The sequence below is a fragment of the Pteropus alecto genome, unplaced genomic scaffold, assembly GCF_000325575.1.
Source record: "Pteropus alecto unplaced genomic scaffold, ASM32557v1 scaffold161, whole genome shotgun sequence".
NCBI lineage: Eukaryota > Metazoa > Chordata > Mammalia > Chiroptera > Pteropodidae > Pteropus > Pteropus alecto.
Window position 1 is genome coordinate 7,579,445 of NW_006432943.1, and position 21,122 is coordinate 7,600,566.

Sequence of the window (21,122 nt, forward strand, 5' to 3'; positions counted from 1 at the left end):
TTAGTGACGATATTGGCATCAGGCTGTCTGTATCTTAGTTGGAACTGGTGAAACCAGTTTTTTTCTGTGAAACAAAAACAAGAGAGTCATGCTTAGAGAAAGACCAGAAACTGTGGCTTTCCCCTACACATATCAAGCAAGGAATACTGTAGATATTGGCTTCCAGTTTAGTTTAGTGAGCTGTTAGAATGAATCACACCAACTCTATCTGATAAGTAATAGTAGTGAAGAATTGGCATCAGTCTTAGGAACGTCTTATAAATTTAAAATGGCCCCCATTTTGACTGCCCAGGAAAGGGAAACTCTTCTGTTCAAATTAGAATCTGAAACCCTTCATATGCCTTACTTACGTCCGTACTATTTTCAGAAGTGATTGTACCCATTTGGCTTTAGGGTTCAAGCATATAGTTGACTTATTCTTCAAACTGACTCTGGGGGAAAACAAACAAAAATAAAAATAAAACAGTGATACATTTTAGTCAATCCTGCACTTTGTGAAAGAATTGAGTATAAATGTAATTATTCTCAGATGAAGCAAAATTGGAGGTAAGCAGTTTTGGATCTCGAGTAGGTGATTTATAGCATGTGGTCTGAGGAATAAAAAAAGCATCATACAGACCCGTATATGTGAGCCTGTGGAGCTGAATACGAAGCTGACAGAATCTCATAAATCAGAGGTTAGTATTTTGTTGACAACTTTTATAGGTGTTGGAAACAGACCAAATAACTGACTCCAAGATTGGCTTACTTCTAAAGCTATATCACAATATCTTTTAATGTGTTTGACCATTGAGCTCGGGAAAACAAAATAGACTATAAGACACACTTTCTTGAGGATCTTTTATGTGAAAATAATTCAACGAAATTTAATGTGGGAGAGGTTCCAGAGCTGAATGCTCTGAGTGACATCTGCATTTGGTTGAACCACCATTTAGCGAAGCTTTCATTGCTCTAAGAAATAAAGCAATAACAAAGCAGAAATAATAATTAATAGCTGATATTGATAAAGCAGTTACAACGTGCCAGGCATTATGCTCAGTAGGTAACGTGAATTATCTCAATCTCACAAAAATCTGTTTCCAGAGGAACTATTATTTCCTTATCTTCAGATGAGGAACTTGAATCTTAGTGAGTTTAAATAACTTTTTCAAGATTGCATAATAAATGCATAATAGAGCAGGATTCAAATGAAGATTATCTGACTCCAGAACCCACACTTTTAGTCACAGTTTTATATGGTCATAATCTGAATGGCTACCAAGTGCCAGACATGGAGAGGTAGGTGGGGTAGAAGGGGTCAAATATGTGATGAGAGAGAGAAAACTAACTACGGGTAGTGAACACACAATGCAACATACATATATATATGTATATATATATATATACGCCTTACTGTTAAACTATACACCTGAAACTTACTGGATGTTGTTAACCAATGTCACCATAATAAAAATTTTTCTAAAAATTGAAGTTAAAGCAAAAAAATTAAGGTGCATTACTTTCCCTGGTTGAGAGGTGAAAGCTTTGAGTCATGACAGAGGAAATGTAATGAAAAGAAAGGAGTCTCAGCTATCTACTCAGCCAGAAGTACTGCTCCCAAATAGGTCATGGCTAGACTTCACATCTTTGAGTCTGAGGACAATTACTGTGGTTTAGTTAGAATTTTAATTGGCAAAGACATTAGTTAAAGTATAAGGCCTTTTAAATTAAAAGTTCCAGATACATTTCAATATCACATATTTTGTTTTTACAAGTTGAATACAATTAGTCTGAGGCCCAGAGCATTGATATCAAAATTGAACAAAAAGTGAGTTAAAAGTCTAAAGTCCAAAAGAAGAGCTGCTAATGAAAGTAAAGTCAGGCACCTTTGCCTAATACTTCAAGGTGTTGCGGGTGCTTGGTTCATTAAAGATAGACCCAAGAAGGAGAAATCAAAGTTCTAAGCAGTGATAGGCAAAAGATCAACAGGCTCCATTTAAAATATTCAGTGCGACAATCCAATATTTGTTGAGCCTCTACTACATAACAGGTAAGGGATAAAGCATTGCGAATAGATGAATAAATAATATCTGATCCCTATCTATAAAGAACTTATTTTCTGGCAGGAGTGAAAGAGGTGAGGGAAAACCTGATTATTTCAACGTAGTGATGCTGTAATAGTTGCAGCTAATATTTACTGAACATTAACTACTTGCCAGGCACTGTAGCAGAGGCTTTACATGCAATGTGTAGTCTCATTTGGTGTGCTATGGAAAATGCTATGATAGAAGTATCTACAGATTTCCCTGGGAGTACAGAAAAGGGATGGTCACAGAGGCAAGGAGTCATGCCATTTCAATAAAAACCAATATCTATTTGTTATCTATTAAATTTCTTACAGCCACTACTGTACCCTTAGCTTAACTCTTTATCCAGAGTTATGAGACCAAAGTTGATAGAACCTAAAGCTAAAGGACATTTCTGTAAAATAGACCTTTAGACAAAGGACTGTTATAGATATTTATTTTCTGGCTTGTTAACTTTGGGCAACAAAGTGTCTGCTTCTGTTGGCAATTCAAATTTGGTAGATAGAGAAGGGGCTTAGGAATGGAGAAAATGTGGGTGTAGTCCTGCCTAAAACTCAATTTCTGCATCTGAAAAGGAATGGTAACAATAATACCTTAAGGGGGCTGCTGAAGGAATAGAATGAATGGATGCATGTAAAGCAATTAGCTCCCGGCCACTGCGAAATAAACACTTAACAAACATTGCTGATTCTCAATTCTCAAAGTAAATCACTTTGAGATTCATGAGTAAGAATACTATGTGGCAACATATGATCTGATTTTCACTGGGAATAAGGAATCACAAATATTTTTTCTTGCAACTTACATGATTTCCTGCGTTGGGCAGCCGTTCCCAGGGGGCAGAAATTGAACTGTTACAATTTTGCTGAGCAGCTTGAGCACTGACTTGGAAGAGGTCGTTTCAGTGCATTTACATTTTAAATTGGTGTTAAAGGCCTCCAGAACACCTGTAAACACAGTTATTTTAATCTCTTTGGCATATAATTCATTACTAGAATTTAACTACTTTCATATAGTGCATTTAAAGGTTTAAAAATTTCAAGTCAGTTCTTCCACCCATATACCTTTAATACGTGTATTTCCGCTTGTCTGGATCATTTTCAAACATGTTTTACCAAAACCTTAAAAATAAAATTAGCTTTTCAAAAACACAATACCTACTGAAATTTGGTGGAATTATATTGCCACTCAGATAATTCTCTATATAATAAAATTTGAGAACCACACTGTGCAGACTTACAACTCACTTATAATTAATACAGTATAAAATCAACTGATCTTCACTCTCAGCACATAAAAACTGAGGACAAGAACTCAGCACAGAGTCCCTGGAGCAATAACACGCTGTAACAGTTCTTTCTCTTATCATATTTGCCACCCCCTCCCCCAATTCCCCATCAATACCATGGAAGATATTCTTCGTTTTTGTTTAATAAGTTGGTCTTCTACCTCATTTGCAAATCATTACCAAACAAAAAGCCAATAATAAAAATTCAAGACTATTTTTATCTAACAAAAATTATTAGTATTAAACAAATACTATGAGTTATCCTTCTCATGCATTTTAATGAATTCTACTTTCTTTAACCCTAGTTCCTACCACTGTGTTTGACATGTATTTGCAAATACAAGAGACTCAGCTCTCAAGGTGATTACAATTTAGTGGGGGAACCAAATGAGCAAAAACTAAAATAATACAGAATGTTATATTTCACCCAAGGTCCAAACTGCATGATGGGACAGAGGGCTTTGCCAGGAGCAATGGAAAAGTTTTATGGAGGAGGAGTAAGACGAGGGTCCTGAAGAATAAAAATAGCATGTGAAGCAAAATAACAATTGAAAAGAAAATATTTCCTGCATTTTAAGAAAAAAAATTTGTCCTCTAAACTTCAGTCAAGTGTATTATCCTGCACATCCATTTTATTCCTTCAGTTGTATAAAAACTTACCGCTAGATATTTATTTGCACAAAGATAGCCTTCCCATTTAGACTTGGAAGTCTGCTTCTTTGCAGAAAGCGTGTACTTAAGTACCCCTGCTGTACTTAAAAATGGTCACTCCAGAGCTAACCATGCAGAATTGCATTAGCTGTTCCTTGCAGTAGACCAACTGGTTGAGGTCAATCTTTAAACTCAATAGAGGGTTTGCTCAGAAGAGAGAGCACTGACAGGCAGGACAAAGAAGAGATACATGGAAAGAATTAGTTATAGCAGAGCTGAATCTGAGAAAGGGCAGGAATAGACAAACCAAGTATAAGTCACATGGACTTTGGACTTCTATGGCTAACAATCATAACAATATAAATGCTTCCAGCCTCAAGAATTAAATCCTTAACACCTTACTTTTAGAAATTTAGGAGCGGTGAGCAGTTTTTTCCTTTTTAAGTCGTATTCCCACCCCTCCTCATTTTCTAATTGAACAAAACAAATTAAAATGGCTGAAGACCGTTTCTGTTCAAAGGACAATGACGACATAAGTGAAAGTCCTCACCATGGGCTGGAGAAAGGCTGCTGACCAGCAGTATGAGAAGCAGAGATGCTGGGATAAACTTCATTCTGCCTGAAGGTGGAGTTCAGACTTCAGTTCTGAGTCTAAACTGTGGGTTCTCAGTGCAGGAACTCCTATTTATTTACACCAGTGAGTGCCCTCCCACTGCCTTTGTCAGCTGCATCATCAGATTTAAAAGCCCCCAAATACTGCTGAGTTTGCTTTTGTAAAAACTCCTCTTGCAAATTTTATGAATTTGCTTCAGAGCACTATTAGTATAATAAAATGTGGGGAGAGAAGGAAAAAACATCAGTTTGGAGGTTCCACAGCAACTTCTCTAGGGTTACTATCAATGATTGTGGTTTTGATTGCTTCTCTCAGTGAAGGGTCAACAGGCTTTCTCATAGGCATTTGAATATATGCTCCATGAAATTAGAGACTCTGTCAGACACATTATTGTGCCCCCACCACCTTCAAAAGAGTCTAGCTTTTGGTAGGTGCTCAGTAAATATTGGCATATCTAATGATTGTCTCTTTATGTACAGATCCTTATGCTAACTAGGTTACTGTTTTTCTACCAGACTTTCCTACCCCTTATTTTACTATGTGAAATATATGATTATGTATGTAATCTGACCATCATGGAAATCCTGGAAGGGGGCAAGTATGTGTCCCTTCGCTGCTGTGCTGGAGTCTTGATGAAGGGAAGAAGGCAATTGCTTTGAGGAAGTGAAGCTTGCTGGCTCTGGCATGCAAGTTATTGAGCTTGAGATTCAGGAGTCAATGGAAGGTGTCATTAGAATTTTACCAGATGCTAAACTCTTATTACAGTTTGTTTAACAAAGCATATATGCAGTTTGGTTTTGATCTGGCCAAATAACCCGTGAGACAATCAATCCACAACCTTGACTCACTTGCTAGAAGTTCTTTGATTAAAAAGAAGTATGTGGACAATGGCTGGTCTGGCCTAGAGTATGACAGGGCTGCTCTGGGGGTATACAAGTGTGCATGGATGAAACCAGACCCACTGACTCACTGAGAAATCAGAGGTAAGGTCTTCCTGGTGTGGCTTTCACAACAATTTGGTTTTTGCTATTCAGTAAGCATTGTGGATGTTCAGCATCCTAGGTGTTCCAGTGTGAATGGGAGTGGGGGTTGTGGTAATGTCACACAACCTTACAACAGGCAGTTCTCTGGTTGGCCTGAATAACTGCAGGCACATAGAACTCGTTAGTCTTCAGGCAGCCCGTTCTATGGTTTGGGCAATTCTAGTTATTAAAAAGTTCTTCCTTATATATATGTGAAAGCTGCTTCCTTAATAGTTCAGTCATTATATCAACCCCTTATCACATGTGAAAACAATTCTAAATGCTCTTTCATATGACAGCACTCCAAATATGTGAAGACACAGTCTGTCAGTTGGGTCCCCTAGGAAGCAGATGCTGAGATGGGATGATGGAGTAAAAGAACTTTTATGTTTGTTGTTGTTGTTTTTCAGAATAACTCTCATGATATATAAAAGGGGGAGGAGGCAGGAGTGGGCAGGGAGAGCCGCAGATTGTAATGCTCATCTGACAATCTATGACAACTCAGTGGGAAACTCCTAAAGTTTATGATTTGAAAAAATGATGACAGGAGCCCCACAATAGGCAGAGATGTCCAAGTCCTACCACTCCCGCAGTGCACAGCTGCTGGCTGGGGCCTCTCACAAACATTATGGTCTGGTGGAACCCGAAGCAGAGCCTGAGGATGTTAACAGCTAGAGGCTGTCAACTTCTCACAGCTGGCCAGCAAGTTATTTCTTTAAGGGACAGCTGAGTAGTGGACCTCTGTGGCTATCACACAGGGTTATATAAACTAGAGGTTAAGAGCATAAACTATGGAGTTATGTAGCCAATGGCTTCGGATTGGTCACTTAATTTATCTATGCCTCATATTAATGGGATTTATATGGGGATAATACTAATATTAAAGAACTGTTTAGAGAATAAAATTAGATAGTATACATGGAATTCTCAGAGTGGCTAGCACATAGAATGAATTCAATAGATAGCTTATCTGTCCATCCATTCATCGATCCATCCCTCCATTCTCAATAGATCTTACTAACTGCTACTCTAAAACTCACATGTACACACTTCAGAGGTAAATATCCCTATGTCTTTTAACCAAAACACATTCTGAAGTTCTCTCAACATCTTTTTTTCATCATTTATCTTCAAAAAGATAACCAACACCTGGTTTATCTTTTTAAAACCTGTCGATCTTTTTCATTGTTTCTCGTAAATCATGACTGGCGTTTCTTCTGCTTTCCCATATTTTCTCTCTGACACACACGCACACACACACACACACTGGCATGCACACACATCTGAACACCATACTATTGCAAGTATGGCTTTGCCAATACAAACTAGAGGAAAACATTACTGTTTTTGTCCTAGGCACTATTGCTCTATTAATGCGTTCTGAGACTGAATAGCAGTATTCTGGTCACTTATATTGATTTGGCAGGGGACAAAATTTCTGACTGTGTCTCTTCCATTTCGCTCTTTTGCAATTTGATCTAGGCATCCAAGTGTAGGAGTTTTACATTTGCCTCTATTATAAGTACCATGTATCTCCTCATTAGAACAAAAATGAGTGGTGCTGACATAACAGGAAGCGCATAGGGACAAAGGTACCTGAAAGAGGACTCTAAATAAATCTAAGAAATTCCGCAATTGGCTCTTGTTAAAATAGGACTGCCAAGTCAAGGAGCTAATTCCAGAATAATTCTAAAATCTGATATTGGTCCTTTTAATGCCAAAGTTCTCAGTTTAGCTTGTTCTGACCAGAGAACTTATATCTGCCAGCCCCAAGATGGGATTGGAGGCTGCACAGCTCTCTGATAGCCAGATGATTCTAGAAGTTTCAAGTATGACTCCATGATCTCATTTACATCAGAAGTATAAATTTCAAAATCTTTGAAGTCACAAATAAAAATATTTTGAGCCAATAGATTTAGGGCCCAAATGGAAACATTTTATTTTTAAAAAAGCTTTTATAGATACCTTTGTTTACAAATATAAAAACATATAACTTGATTTATATCAAACCTGAATTTTATGATCACATATATAAAACTGAGAGAAAATGAGAAAATCATGGGGAGGGTTTTTTCCCTGACTTTGGAATCAAACCAGATTTTCTCTCCAGACCCAAGAAAAGCTGGGTAGTTTTGAATATCTTAGTATTCAAATTGTGGTCCATGGACTAGCATAATCAGCTTCAACTGAGAGCTTGTATAAATGCAGAATCTCAGGCCCTACAGTTCAACAAGACTCCTAGGTAACTTGAATGCACCTTAAACTCTGAGAAGCACTGGTCTAGTATAGCATGAGCCACATGTACAGTAAAATTGTCTTCAGGGAAATATTTGCACAAGCTATCTCCTCAAGGTATGATGCACAAATTCCTTAGTGAAAGAGAACAGGACAAACATGCTCGCTGACAGCTAAATGCAGAGGAGTTAAAACAACCACAAGAAAATTATCTCTTAAGATATGAAAAAGTGAAATGTCATGAAATGGAGAGGTGGCATAACTGGTCAAAGTATCTATCAATCGAGCTAACCAATAGGCATTGAACAGAGGGCCCATGGTAAAGTTTAATGTAATTACAGGGATAAAATTCTTACAATTTTAAGTAGTTTGTAATAAAATAAGAGACAAGACGAATGCCACTGTGACCAAATTGAGAACATTTTCTTTCATGCCATTTACAAATCAACTCAATTGGAAAACAGAAACTTACTTTATTCTGTTAAAAAAATGTTTTAAAATGCTGAAAATCTGACATCTGTTTGCTTCCACAAACCTGTCAGCGCAATAGGAAAGTATTAAAACCTGGCAGGTAAGAGCTCAAGTTCTGAAATCAGGGTTTTTATCCCCTTTCTTGCCTTGTTGTGTTCCCCAACGCTCACTTTCTCCTCTGTCAATAGGACTTACAACAGTAATCGCTTCTTAGAGAGTTGTGTCGGGAACATAACAGTGTCAGATGTTTTGCTCAGTATTTGGACAAATAGAAAATACTCAATAAATGTTAGATATTTTTCACCTTTGTAAATACACGAAAATCTATTATTTTTGTTGTCTTCTTATTTTATTTATTTTACTGTAGTAAGAACACTTAACACGAGATCTACCCTCTTAAATTTTTAAGTGTACAATACAGTATTGTTGACTATAGCTACAGTGTTGTATAGTAGATCTTTAGAACTTATTTGTCTTTCTTAAGAAGCAACTTTGGCTTAGTTTGCAATGGAAGCTCCTGAAGTAAAATGTCACTTAGATTTCCATTGGACATATATGATACCTTGTGTTTTAGGTCCTTGCTCAAAAAGCCGTTTGATTGAAACTGATCACCCACACTTTATTTTTACCCACTTGCGACAAAACTACTGATCTCCTTTCCCTAAGAAGATACCTGTGGAGGTTTGTATCAGTTACAAATATACTAAAGTTTTACAAAGGGGGTGTTTTACCTTTTGCTATCATTTTCATCTCAACTGAATTGCTTACAAGTCTGTTATTTGCCAGCCAATGGTTTCAAGATCCATACCTGCGAAAAAGGTATTTTTCAAAGGTAATTTAATTCATGTTTCAATCAAGTTTTGTTCAAGTTCAACTCAAATATGGTGAATCCCAGACCTAAACCTAAAATGTGGCTATCTAAAACTCTTTTTCTACATATTAGGATCATGATTTGCCAGAAGACTGCTAGGTGGCAGTATTACAAAACAGCTTGCAGAAAGGGAAAGGCCGGTCCTCAGGTAAAAATCTTGCAGTGCTGACAAGAGAGCTGAGTTGCATATTATTTCAACATTCGAATTATTTATTTGATTTGGTTTATTGCCTTTTTAATATTGTAAGTTTTGAGATTTTTTGATTAGACTGAAATGTTAACTAAGGAGGGGAGAAAACCCCCTAAAACTCTGAAGTAATCCAACAAATTCTGGTCCAAATCCAACTTCTTGGCCCTGAGGTTACAAAGTCAGATTGTGTATCTGTTCTCTGGTGTGCAATCATGTTAGGCCTCAGCAGCAACTGAGGGTGAACCTTCTGTAATCAGAAAGTTTTCTAAGAACAGTAAGACTACCACATATCAATGTCAAAGTGAGGGTCAAGTTTTCCAGTCTTTTAAAGCAACAGTCCCCAAACTTTTTGGCACCAAGGACCAGTGCTCCTCTGAGAACCTAACGCCTGATGATCTGAGGTGGAGCTGAGGCAGTGATGCTAGCGCTGGGGAGCGGCTGCAAATACAGATGAAGCTTCGCTCACTCACCCACCACTAACCTCTTGTTGTGCCTCCCAGTCCCTAATATGCCTTGGACCAGTACCAGTCCATAGCCCAGGGGTTGGAGACCCCTGTTAAAACATAGCACGGTGAAAATTAACAAAATAGTCACCTTGTTTCTCTGGCTAAGATTCCGTCATGTACAGATTATTTTACCATCTGCTTTTTTCACTTAGCATATCTTTATGTTATAATCATGTATGAAGTCTTGGATGTTATAAATAAAAGTTGAGGGTTTATTTTCCAGCAAGAGCACCCCTATTTCATTTTGAAAGTTCTTGGCCTATCACTCTGATCCTTAGACCTCGGGTGCCCCCAGGTAATCCTCTTGGTCTCATATTCCTTTGCCAGAACCTCCTCTTTGTCTAACTAGACATTAAGCTCCTCTTCTCACTGTGCACTCTCTCCCTAAGCAAACATGTCTTTTCCCTGCTTCAAATTTAGATGTAAGTCCACTCACATTGGTATCTGTCAATAGCCTATTGATCATTTCTTCATAGGGGCCACTTAGGTCACTCCAACCAATCATATTTAAAAATGACCTTAGTGTCTCCAAAATCTGCTCTTCCTCAACGATTCCCAGTCTTAGTAAATGGTATCATTCACCAAGTTGCTCAGAAACCAGTAAATCATCTTTAATTCTTTCATCTCCCTTAATCTCCATAGTTATTTGGTCTCCAAGAACTTCTACTTGTATCTTTTAAAGTGTCTGGCTTTGTCTACTTTTCTCTACTTTCATTGCCACATACTATTCCAAACTGCTGTCTTTTTTTATTGAGATATATTTGACATATAATATTATAATACTTTCAGGTGTACAACATAGTTATTCAATATCTGTATCCATTATGAAATGATCACCGCAGTAAGTCTAGTTACCATCTGTCATCTTATAAAGTTAATGCAATGTTATTGAGTATATTCTCCATACTCATTACATATTCATGACATTTATTTTATAACTGGAAGTTTGTACTTCTTAATTCCCTTTACCCATTTCACTCCCCAACTCCCCTCTCTTCTGGCAACCACCAATCTCTTCTCTATATCTATGAGTCTGGGTTTTGTTTTGTTGTTTCGCTTCCACATACAGGTGAAATCATGTAGTATTTGTCTTTCTCTGTCTGACGTATTTCATTTAACATAGTTCCTCTCTGTACCTTTCTTCTTTTCTTTCTTCTCTTGTGGATTGAAGAAAACTTTTTGTTTTCTTTTTGTTTTTTCTTTTAGTGTTCTATTTAGATTCCTTTCTCATTTGTTTTGTGTATTTACTATACGTTTTTGCATTGTGGTTACCATGTGGTTCACATATATCGTCCTATGTTTATAACAGTCTATTTTAAGTTGATAGCAACTTAAATTTGAACACATTTAAAAACATTACATTTTTACTCCCCCTCTATGTTTTACGTTTTTAAGGTTACATTTATATCTTTTTATTTTATGTATCCCTTAACTAATTATTGTAGGTTTAGTTAATTCTACTGCTTTTGTCTTTTTACCTTCTTAGTAGTTTTGTAAGTGATTGATTCACTACCTTTCTCATATTTATCCTTTCCAGTGTGATTTTTACTTTTGCACGTTATCTTGTTATTAATTAGTGCCCTTTCTTTTCAGCTTAAAGAAACCTTTTCGATATTTCCTACAGGTTTGATTTAGTAGCGATAAACTCCTTTAGCCATTGCTTGTCTGGCAAACTCTTTTATCTCTCCTTTAAATCTGAATGACAACATTGCCAGGTAGAGTATTCTTGATAGAAGCTTTGTTTTGTTTGTTTTGTTTTGTTTTCCCAGCTCTTTGAATATTTCATGCCATTCCCTTCTGGCCTGCAAAGTTTCTGCTGAGAAATCTGCTGATAGCTTTGTGGGGTTTTCCTTGTATGTAGCAATTTATTTTTCTCTTGCTGCTTTCAAGATTCTCTTTGTCTTTAACTATTGATATTTTAATTATAATGTGTCTTGGCATGGATCTCTTTGGGTTCCTCTTATTTGGAACTCTCTGGGATTCTTGGATCTGGATGTCTGTTTCCTTCCCCAGGTCAGAAAAGTTTTCAACCAATATTTCTTCAAATAAATTTTTTGTCTTTTCTCTCTCTTCTTTTCTTCTGGGACACGTATGATGCTAATGTTGTTCTGCTTGATGTGGTCTCGGAGATCCCTTAAGTCATCTTTATTTTTTTTTTTTAATTCTTTTCTTTCTTTTTGCAGCTCTGAGTGTTTCGTCATTTTATCTTCCAGATGCTGATCCATTCTTCTACTTCATCCAATCTGAGGTTGAACCCCTCTAGTATATTTTTCAGTTCAGTTTTTGTTTTATTCAAGTTTGTTATTTCTGTTTGGTACTTTCTTACATTTTCTATCTCTTTGTTGAATTCTCACTGTGTTCATCTATTTTTCTCCCAAGTTTGGTGAGCATCATTATGACTATTACTTTGAATTCTTTATCAAGAAGGTTATTTCTCTGTTTCATTAAGGGTTTTTTTCCTGGGGTTTTGTTTTGTTCTTTCATTCTCTATTTCCTCATTTTGCTTGGCTCTCTGTGTTTGTTTCTATGTATTAGGAGAAACAGCCAACTCTTTCTGTCTCGAAATGGTTGCCTTGTGTAGGTGATGATCCTTCTCATTCACCCTTGCCTTAGCTCTTGGTTTTCTCTTGAACCTTTGTGATTGTCTTGGTAGCTTAATTTATCCTTGATATGTCCCCATTGTTGATGGTGTGCCAAGACCTGTCAGTGTTCCAAGGGGAGGAATCCCATTTAGCACTTAGTTTCAGGCTGATTGGAAGCCAGACCCTCAGGCAGCAGCTTTTAGAGTATACAAATATATACAGTCCTTTAGGGCTGCAGTAGTAACACGTGCTGACTTCCAAATCAGGAGATCTGGAGGTGATCCCTGGGTGACACTTGGAAAAATTACACTCCAGACAAATACATAAGCTCCTTTCTGGAAAGTTTCTTTGAGCTGTAGTAAGACCAAGGAGGTGTGCAAGGTTGGTGTTTTCTTGCTTACATTCCCTGGGAGTGCCTCCTGAGCCTATAGATGTGTGGGAAACCTGAAGCCTGTCCTTCAGGCTTAAGCTCCATGCTAAGTAAGTAGCTCCTTTTTCATAAGAAGACTGTGGTTATATTTCAGTCTTGCTGTCTGTGCAGTGCTTTGGGGGTTGTGGTCTTCCAAGAACTGTCTTTTTGATTGTTGCAGTCTTGTGGAGCCCAGGAGTGCCAGTTCCCTTGACTACGAGTGCCAAGTGATCAAGGGCATCTTCCGTGTGGATTGCGCCTGCCCACTGGCTTTTAGCATGGCAGCTGGAGAACATAGTGACAGGACACTCTTGCCTGCTTCTAAAAGGCAATGGGAGAACTGCCTTTATAGTCAAGTCCAGTCTTGACTGCCATGACTGTAGACTTCAGCAATACAGTAGGATAGCAACTTGTTTGTGCGTGCATGTGCCTCTAGGCTGGGAGTGGGAAAACACCACGGCCGCTCACACTCACTAACCCCAGCCAGAGGACAAGGGAGTGTTGCGACTACCCATACTTGCAGACTTTAGCTATGGAGCAGGAGAATGCCATGACCCTTCCCCCTTGCCTGTCCCAGCCAGGAAGCAGGAGAGTGCTGCAGTTTTCCAGCTTCAGTGAGGCAGTGGGATAGTGCCACAACTGCTCACCCCTGCTTGTCCTAGCAAAGCAGTGTGTGTGTGTATGTTTGGGTCAAGGGGTACCACATCAGAGCTCATCTGCCTGTGCTGGCCAGTTAGTGGAGAGTGCAATAATGGTGTCCACCAGCATTTCTGTCTCCGGGGATCATTTCAGTTGTCCTCTGCCCCTCCAGGAGCATCTGATAATCTGATGCTTTGAGATTAGCAAACAAATCTTTTTCATGTATAATCTAAGTACTTTTCAAACTGCTGTTTTTTCGCTGGGTCTTGGGGAAAACGAAACCACACAAGCTTTTAAGAGGGGAATCTCAGTTTCCTATAGCACTTTGAGACCTTTGCATGGCAGCCTCACTGGTTTTCTAAGCCAGACATTTTGGAGGCTCATCTCTCTGGTGCAGATCCCAGGGCATGGGCTGCCTTGTGTTGGGCACCAATCCTTCACTCCTCTGGAAGAAGTACTTGTCTGGTGAGATCCCTCCTATTGTGTGTTGTCCCTGCCCAGGTAGGGTTTTTTTGTGAGACTGTGTCTCTCAATCTCCTACCTGTCTTGATGTGGTCCCTTTATCCTTACTTGTGGAGAGCAGTTCTAATTTTCTGTGGGAGTTGTTCCATATGTATCTGTAGATTTGGTGTGTCCGTGGGAGGTGGCGAGTTCAGGAGCCTCCTATGTCACCATGTTGAACATGAGCCTTCCCCATTTGTCTTTTGTTAGAACTACTGCAATAGCCCATTAACTGCTCTCTTCCAATCCTCTTACAATCTGTTTTCCACAATGCAGTCAGTCATCTTTTCAACACAAAGCTGATCATGTTATTGCTCTGCTTCAGAAGCTTTTCATCGTTCTTATCTAGATAAGTCCTTTTGTGGATCCGGGCCTCTTCCCCAATTTGATCTCTTGCCTCACTCGCTTACTCTCTACTCCGCTTTTCAGATGGATTTGAGGATACTTTGCAATCATTCTGCCCTACACAGGGGGTCTGAAGTTCACAAGTTGAACGTTTTCTGCAAGGGATCCAATTTTGTATTCCAAACGAATACTTTCTTCCTCATTGGCAGTAGCTGAATATTTTAAATGTTTTTTTTCCTCTAGCTCTGCTCCTATACTCCATTTCTGTTTATTCTGAATAACTAACTGAGTGTAGTAGCTGGACTATAAATGGAACGTGGATATTTTGAAGCTTAGAATTGGGCAACATCCGACCTTCCTTCTGAATAGAATATGTTTACTGTAGAGTCTCAACTTGTTGGTGTACAATGAAGAAAATTTCCCCCAATAACACCAACACCACTATATTGATGCTCCCTTTTCTGCTGTGTAAGGCATCTTCTCCAAATTCCATAATGTTGTTTTGCCACTTTTTGTTATTCAAATGATCTTACCTCTGTTTATTAACAAAAATTAATATTTCTATGATTTAAAGCTCTTACCCTTTCTTCTAGCCAATGTAGATGAAAATTTTGAACAAAGTGTCTTAGAGTAGGTGAGAGAAGCATAGTCTGGAAGACCTATACCTCTCCTTCCTTCTTCTAGGTTTGTGCTACTAACAGGAAAGAGGGTTGGGGCGGTTATCTTTCATGGCAAGGTGACAGCCCCCACCCTCCCCTTTGCTCATCATTCCTTCTCTATTAGCTTTATGGATGCCTGCTGTGGGAGGGCTTCATCTCAGGGAGGTCCTGAGGAACCTTCATACTGCACAGCTCCCTAAACCAACCAACCCCTTCCACAACTCCTCAGCCCCTACCGCAGGGGCACACTCCACAGCCACTTGGTGCTGGGATCCCCTCACCTCTTGCCAGCCTTTGGAAGTAGAGTACTGTGGGACAGCTGAGCCTGGTTACCTCCTTCAGTGTCCACTAGACTCACAAAAGATTAAAGCATTGTTGCCATACCAGATGGTCGAAAAGCAGGCTGCTTCACCAGCACTTCCCCTCTCATCACCCTGTCTTCCTTTTTTCCCTTTTTCCAAGCTCCAACCACATCAAGTACTCTATCACTTTAATGGCTTGCCAAAGTTTAGAATAAGAAAAGAAAACGCTTCTCTTATACACCTGGCAATATCCCAAAGCTCTCTTGTCTCCCCTAGTCTTTCCTTTATATTGTTTGGGGTGGGGGGAGAGGGAGGATTCTTTGATTGGATGCCTCTTGGTAGCCTTATGGGAAGATGGTTGGCCTTGGTGCTGTTGGTACTCTGGACATAGAATCTGACCACACAGCAGATCCTGCAGGGTGCCCACCCAGCATCCACTCCTGTACTTCCACCTTTAGAACAGAATCCCATTTAATTTGAGTATTCAACCTCTTCCACACAGCCATGTGCATCAGATGAGGCTATTCTAAGACTATTGAGGGAAATCCTCATTATCTTAAGCCAATCATAACAACTCCACTTTTCCAAATGGAAAGTAGGGTCTGAGAAAGACATTTTTATTTTAACTTTTAAAATAGCGATAAAATAAGAAGAAGTTTCTTCCTGCCATTGGGCCTTGACTTCAGGCTAGATCGTCTCATGTTCAAGATGGCAACAGCAATTCTAGATGTCATATCCAGAAATAACAAGCACAACACATAGAAGTCCTTGTCAAAAGAATTGAGACAGTCTTATTATTTGAGACTTTTTTTTTATTGTTTAAGATATTTTAGATGAATTTTTGGTTACTTATAAAAAACATCTTAATTGTTACCAAAAAGAAGAGGGGCCACCTGTTCTACCTACAGTGGAGCTAAGCACTGAACACCAAGTTTTGCAGTGGAGAAATTAAAGCAGTTTATTGGCAAAGTGCCAGGCCAGGTGAATGACAAAATAGTGCTCAAAATCCAAACTCCTCAATGGTTTTAATCAAGAGTTTTTAAAGGCAAAGCTTGAGAGTTAGGAGTCATCAGTGAAGCTGATTGGTTAGTTACTATGCAAGCTTTAGCAGTTTTCCTTAGCTTGATGTAGTTCCTGACATCACCTTGTCTGATGTCTCTGTCACTGTAGTCAGGTGATGTAACCAGGTTGAGGAATCAAAATTCTGCAAGACGTTTCATAATTGTATGTCAATGACATTATCTTTAAAGCAAAAGGCAGGAACTGAACATCTTGTGATAATTGTTATTGTTTAAGCTCTCGTTTCGCACTTAACTAGCTCTGTTTTTCTACTATATCAAGCAAAGTATACTTTAGACATTTTTCCTAGAACTTGCTTTATAGGAAGGCCTCTAGGACATGACCAACGTACTTTCTTAATCTTTGACTATAAGCTATGTGACAAAGTAATTGAAACGTCGGGTTAAACCCTATGCCTATATCTCTAGAATCTGTGATCTAATACCTAAACATGTTTACTGTTAACTGCCAGTTTCATAACAGATACATGTTCTTAGTGCTTTTGCTTGTCAGCTTTAGATCCTATACACTAGGAAAAATATCACTATATTTCCTGTCCACTGCCTTTTATCTGCCTCAGTGACATACAAAGAAATTTTGCTTTGTTTGCAAAATATGGGCCACAAGTTTTTAGTATGACAGGGTCAGTAAAAGAGTAGCATGGGGGTAGTCAATTCTCCATCCCTACCCAATCTGAAAGACTATTTGGGACCATTAAGAGGAGGTTCAATGCCAAGTTGAGGAGGCTCTGTGTTATAACATCTCTGGACAGAAGCATGTTATTTGGAGCCCAAGGGACATTGTCTTAGGAAGTGGGACAGAGAATTTGGGAGAAAGCCATTACTTTAACTGCTCTGCAGATGATAGTAAAGCTCCAAGACTGTGAATGCTCGGGATGACAGAGCATCCTCACAGAAGGCCCTTGCAGGACAGCAATGATGTATTTCGACAAGGAAGCTAGAGCAAAAATTGCTAAAAGTCTTGTTGCATGTCTCCCTAAAACCAGTAGGATGCACTTTGAGAGTATGGGACAGAAGTCCAGTAGACAAGCAGGTCAAAGTTGTAGAAGTGCAATATCAGTACTGTAAACATGGCTACGGTTATATTCAAAGGCTGTGGCTTTCACACTTTTATGCTACTGTCTTTGTGGGTCATGAACAAAGAAAAGTTTATTCAATTTCCCTCCATGGTTCAATTCTATTTAGGGTCCATGGGTGAACTAAATCGCTGTCATTGCTCTCTTCTTGCCTTCAAATGAGCAAACATTTGAAAGTCTACTATATGCCAGCCATTATGCAATATGCACAAAAGAGGCATGCTCCATGCCCTGTGAAAGTCAGCCAAAAATGTGGTACTTTTACTGCATGCACTCAAGTTTCTAAGCACAACATATTCTGGTCCAGAGTTTAAAAGCACAAACTTGGATTACTTTTACTCAGGGTACCTCAGGGTGGTTCCAATATTGTGATACAATATGTTTTCTTAATTATAAAGCATAAGTGATCTTAGTAGAGAATTCAAAAGCAGAAGATGCCCATACTAAATTAAGTAAACAGAAATTAGAGAATCATGTCTGCAGATCTCTCTGCCTCTAAGATATGCAAAAGGCTTTCTTTTGTTGGCAGAAAAAAAAAGGGGGGTGGGGTGGGAGATGCTGATAAATGTTTTAAAGCCAGCTTTATGGCTTGTGGCATTTGCCTGTTTCCATGATGTAAAGATTCCCACCATGGCCACATTCAAACTACCCAAGTGGTATCACTAAATGTGGAGTTGAGAGTTGATGAGCACTATTGGAGCAAATGGATACCAGCACATCACAGGGCATGCCCAGCTGCCTGTCAGCAAAGCCAGAGCAGGCTGTCCCTAGGATTAGTGACATGAAATGTTTATTCTGTGCCCTGATATTCATCTTAGCAGAGGCCTGGGCAGGCTTCCCTGCTTGCTGTAAGTGGATGGCCTGAGGGAGTTTTTGAGCATTGCTGCTGCCCCCAGCTCTAATGACAAAGCTAGCAAAATAAATGATTTCGATTCCAGTATCAGTAAAATTCCTGACCAGCCCACTGTCTCAAAAATTTTACTGTTGTCTCTGTTTGAAGAGGAGACAAATTGACTCCAATGACTGTGCTCTCCAGAGAAGTGGTGCTATGGCCTTTGCCCTGGGCTCAAGGCACATGAAGTAGCTCTGCAGACAAGTTTCCAGGGCTGAGAGAGAACCTGGATCTCTATGGACCTAAAACTAGTTGTCTGACAGCTCACCCCTCCCCTTCTCTTTATAACTCACTCTGATAGGCTCTCAAGATACTCATACTTAGCCCTCCTGATACAAAATCCAGTGCTCTTACCATTAAGCTGAGCCCCCAAGCACCTGCGTTGCAGCAAGTATTGCCAGGAGGTAGATGTCACTTCTTAAGGAAATGTAGCTTTGCCTACTATGACATGGCTTTCAGCATGAATTTCACATCATGCAGGAGCAATGCTGATCTTTGCTGGTACTCAGAGAATGGCACTGTCCTTCTTTATCCTCTCACCCAGCCCAGTCTCCGGGATCAGTCCCTGATAACTGTTAGACCCCTGTCCTCTCACTTCCAAGCAGCAATCTGTCTTGTTCCCACCTCTGGGATAGCACTGGTCCTCCCCTCCCCTCAACTGATGGAAGACAGATTTTTTTGCCCAGCTGGTAATACCACTGTGACATGCATTGCTTCGGAGAAGAACACCCTTTGTCTTCAAACATGCCAAGGTTTTCACTAGAATCAGGAAATCTAGATTTGAAAGCTCATTGTTCTTGAACTGACTACTTAAACTCTGAGTTCCAAATATTCTTATTTATAAAAAGATGATTAAACCTGTCTACACAGGGATGATATAAGACATTAACATTTGTGAAAGTGCTTCATAAAATATGAAATGATTTTGAGATTTAAGGTATTTTACTATCTCTTCATTAGAAACTCCAGTTACACATTTCCATTAATGTAATTCCTGAGGTCAACTTCCTCAAAGCCACAAGAATTTATCAGCTTGATTTTGAATGGGTATGTCTCAAGGGAATGTCCACTCATTGTCCACTGTGACAACAGCAGTGACAAATCTCCAGCTTTGGCACAACCCCCAACAAAAGGCACGTACGGGATGTGATGTGAGGCAATGGTGTTTGCTCCTTCTTACTGTAAATTGGAGGTGATTTTTTCTGCTCTTTCAAGCCTCATTGGCTCTTAAATATTTAATTTGTCTTAGAACCAGTTTTTTTTTTTTTTTAAATCAACAAGTGATTCATAACAGCACATAATTAGGGAAATGGAGCAAACTTTCAGTTTCTAATAATCTTCTCTGGTCGAGAATTTCTTATCTATTGGTTTGGAAGAATGAAGGCAGTTAAAGAGTTGCCTGAGACTCACCAAAATCCAAGGGAATGATAAAAACACAGAGTTGTCTGGAGAGAGGAAAGAAAGATTTAAGGTAAAATCACAACTCTGCCCACTTGTATTTAAGTTATATGTACATTGTACACTTTAAACTTACACAGCCTCTCTGAATTATTCCATCTTTAAAGTGAAGCTAATGTACATTAGCTGCCCAGCATTCAAAATTTCTTATTTTGGAGAAATCTCCTATTGTGTAAGTCTTGGAGGACAGTAAGGTCTCATTTCCACTATGGAGTCTGAAAAGGCCTGTGATAGTCAGGGCACAAGAGCCAGGATGGCAACTTTAGTGTTCTCACCAAAACTTTAAATCTCGAATGATTCACAGTCTGTGTTTTTAGTGAACTGCCCTGTGGGCATGGTCTGGGCATCTTTTCTGCTGCTCAGTTCCCCATGGCTTCCCCCTGGTCCTGCAGCCTTTCTTCAGATTCCATGGCCTGTCCAATGTCCTTCCAATGATTTCTTTAAGTAGCCAGAATTATTTTTGTTGCTGTTGTTTGTTTGCTTGTCACTGACAACCTAGAATCTGTGTAGACGTTTACTATTCCCTTTTTATAGATCTTCAGTGTTCCCACCAGAAAAAGAAATAATGATTATGTGATATGATGGAGATGTTAGCTAATGCTACAGTGGTAATCATTTTGCAATCTATAAGTGTATCAGATCAACAGATTGTACATTTTAAACTTATACATTGTTATATATCAATTATATCTCAATTTATAAAAGCTCCCCAGGTGATACTGATTTTTTTCTAAAGTTTGAAAACCATTCCTAATATGGTGACACCAGCCATAAATAGTATGAGTGTATATACATAGTACGTAGTATGAGACAAGTAGCATTTCTTATGTATGAACTTTATGTGGCATGAAAAGCTTTTAACATATTTTTTCCAATTACAAAACAAAAATATTGGTCCTGTTCTGGGGCTTGGGGAATAAAACTACATGTGTGCTAAGCCCCCGGAATTTATAATGCTATTATATTAATCTTACCTCTTAGAATTTGTGTGTGGCATCTCTACAAGAGAGAAGATAATTCATGAACTACTGTTATGCCAACAGAAATTATCTTGGCTATTTGGTTTTAAAACCCAGATACAGAAAAGAAAGGAATTACAATGTGTCTTGTGTCCAATAGAGAATACATTCTTTAGCTCTTTTTAGAGGTAAGTTTATGATCAACATTTTGTTAGTGCGAGTTACTTCACTAAATCATTGTGCCATATGTAATTCTACTTAAAATAATTTATTTATTTTTTTTTAAAAGGAATAATACTTGTATTGCT

The 21,122-nt window shown here is 38.8% G+C and overlaps 1 protein-coding gene across 1 annotated transcript; it reads right to left on the reverse strand.

The window, feature by feature from the left end:
* Positions 1–6: 6 nt before the first annotated feature.
* CXCL13 (C-X-C motif chemokine ligand 13) lies at positions 7–4,647 on the reverse strand. Its single transcript, XM_006907627.1, has 4 exons — positions 4,556–4,647; positions 2,872–3,013; positions 351–431; positions 7–64 (listed from the first exon to the last, which is right to left on the reverse strand). Exons 1-4 carry the CDS (start codon positions 4,617–4,619, stop codon positions 19–21), a joined length of 333 nt encoding a protein of 110 aa, XP_006907689.1. The 5' UTR covers positions 4,620–4,647; the 3' UTR covers positions 7–18.
* Between the last annotated feature and the right edge of the window lie 16,475 nt (positions 4,648–21,122).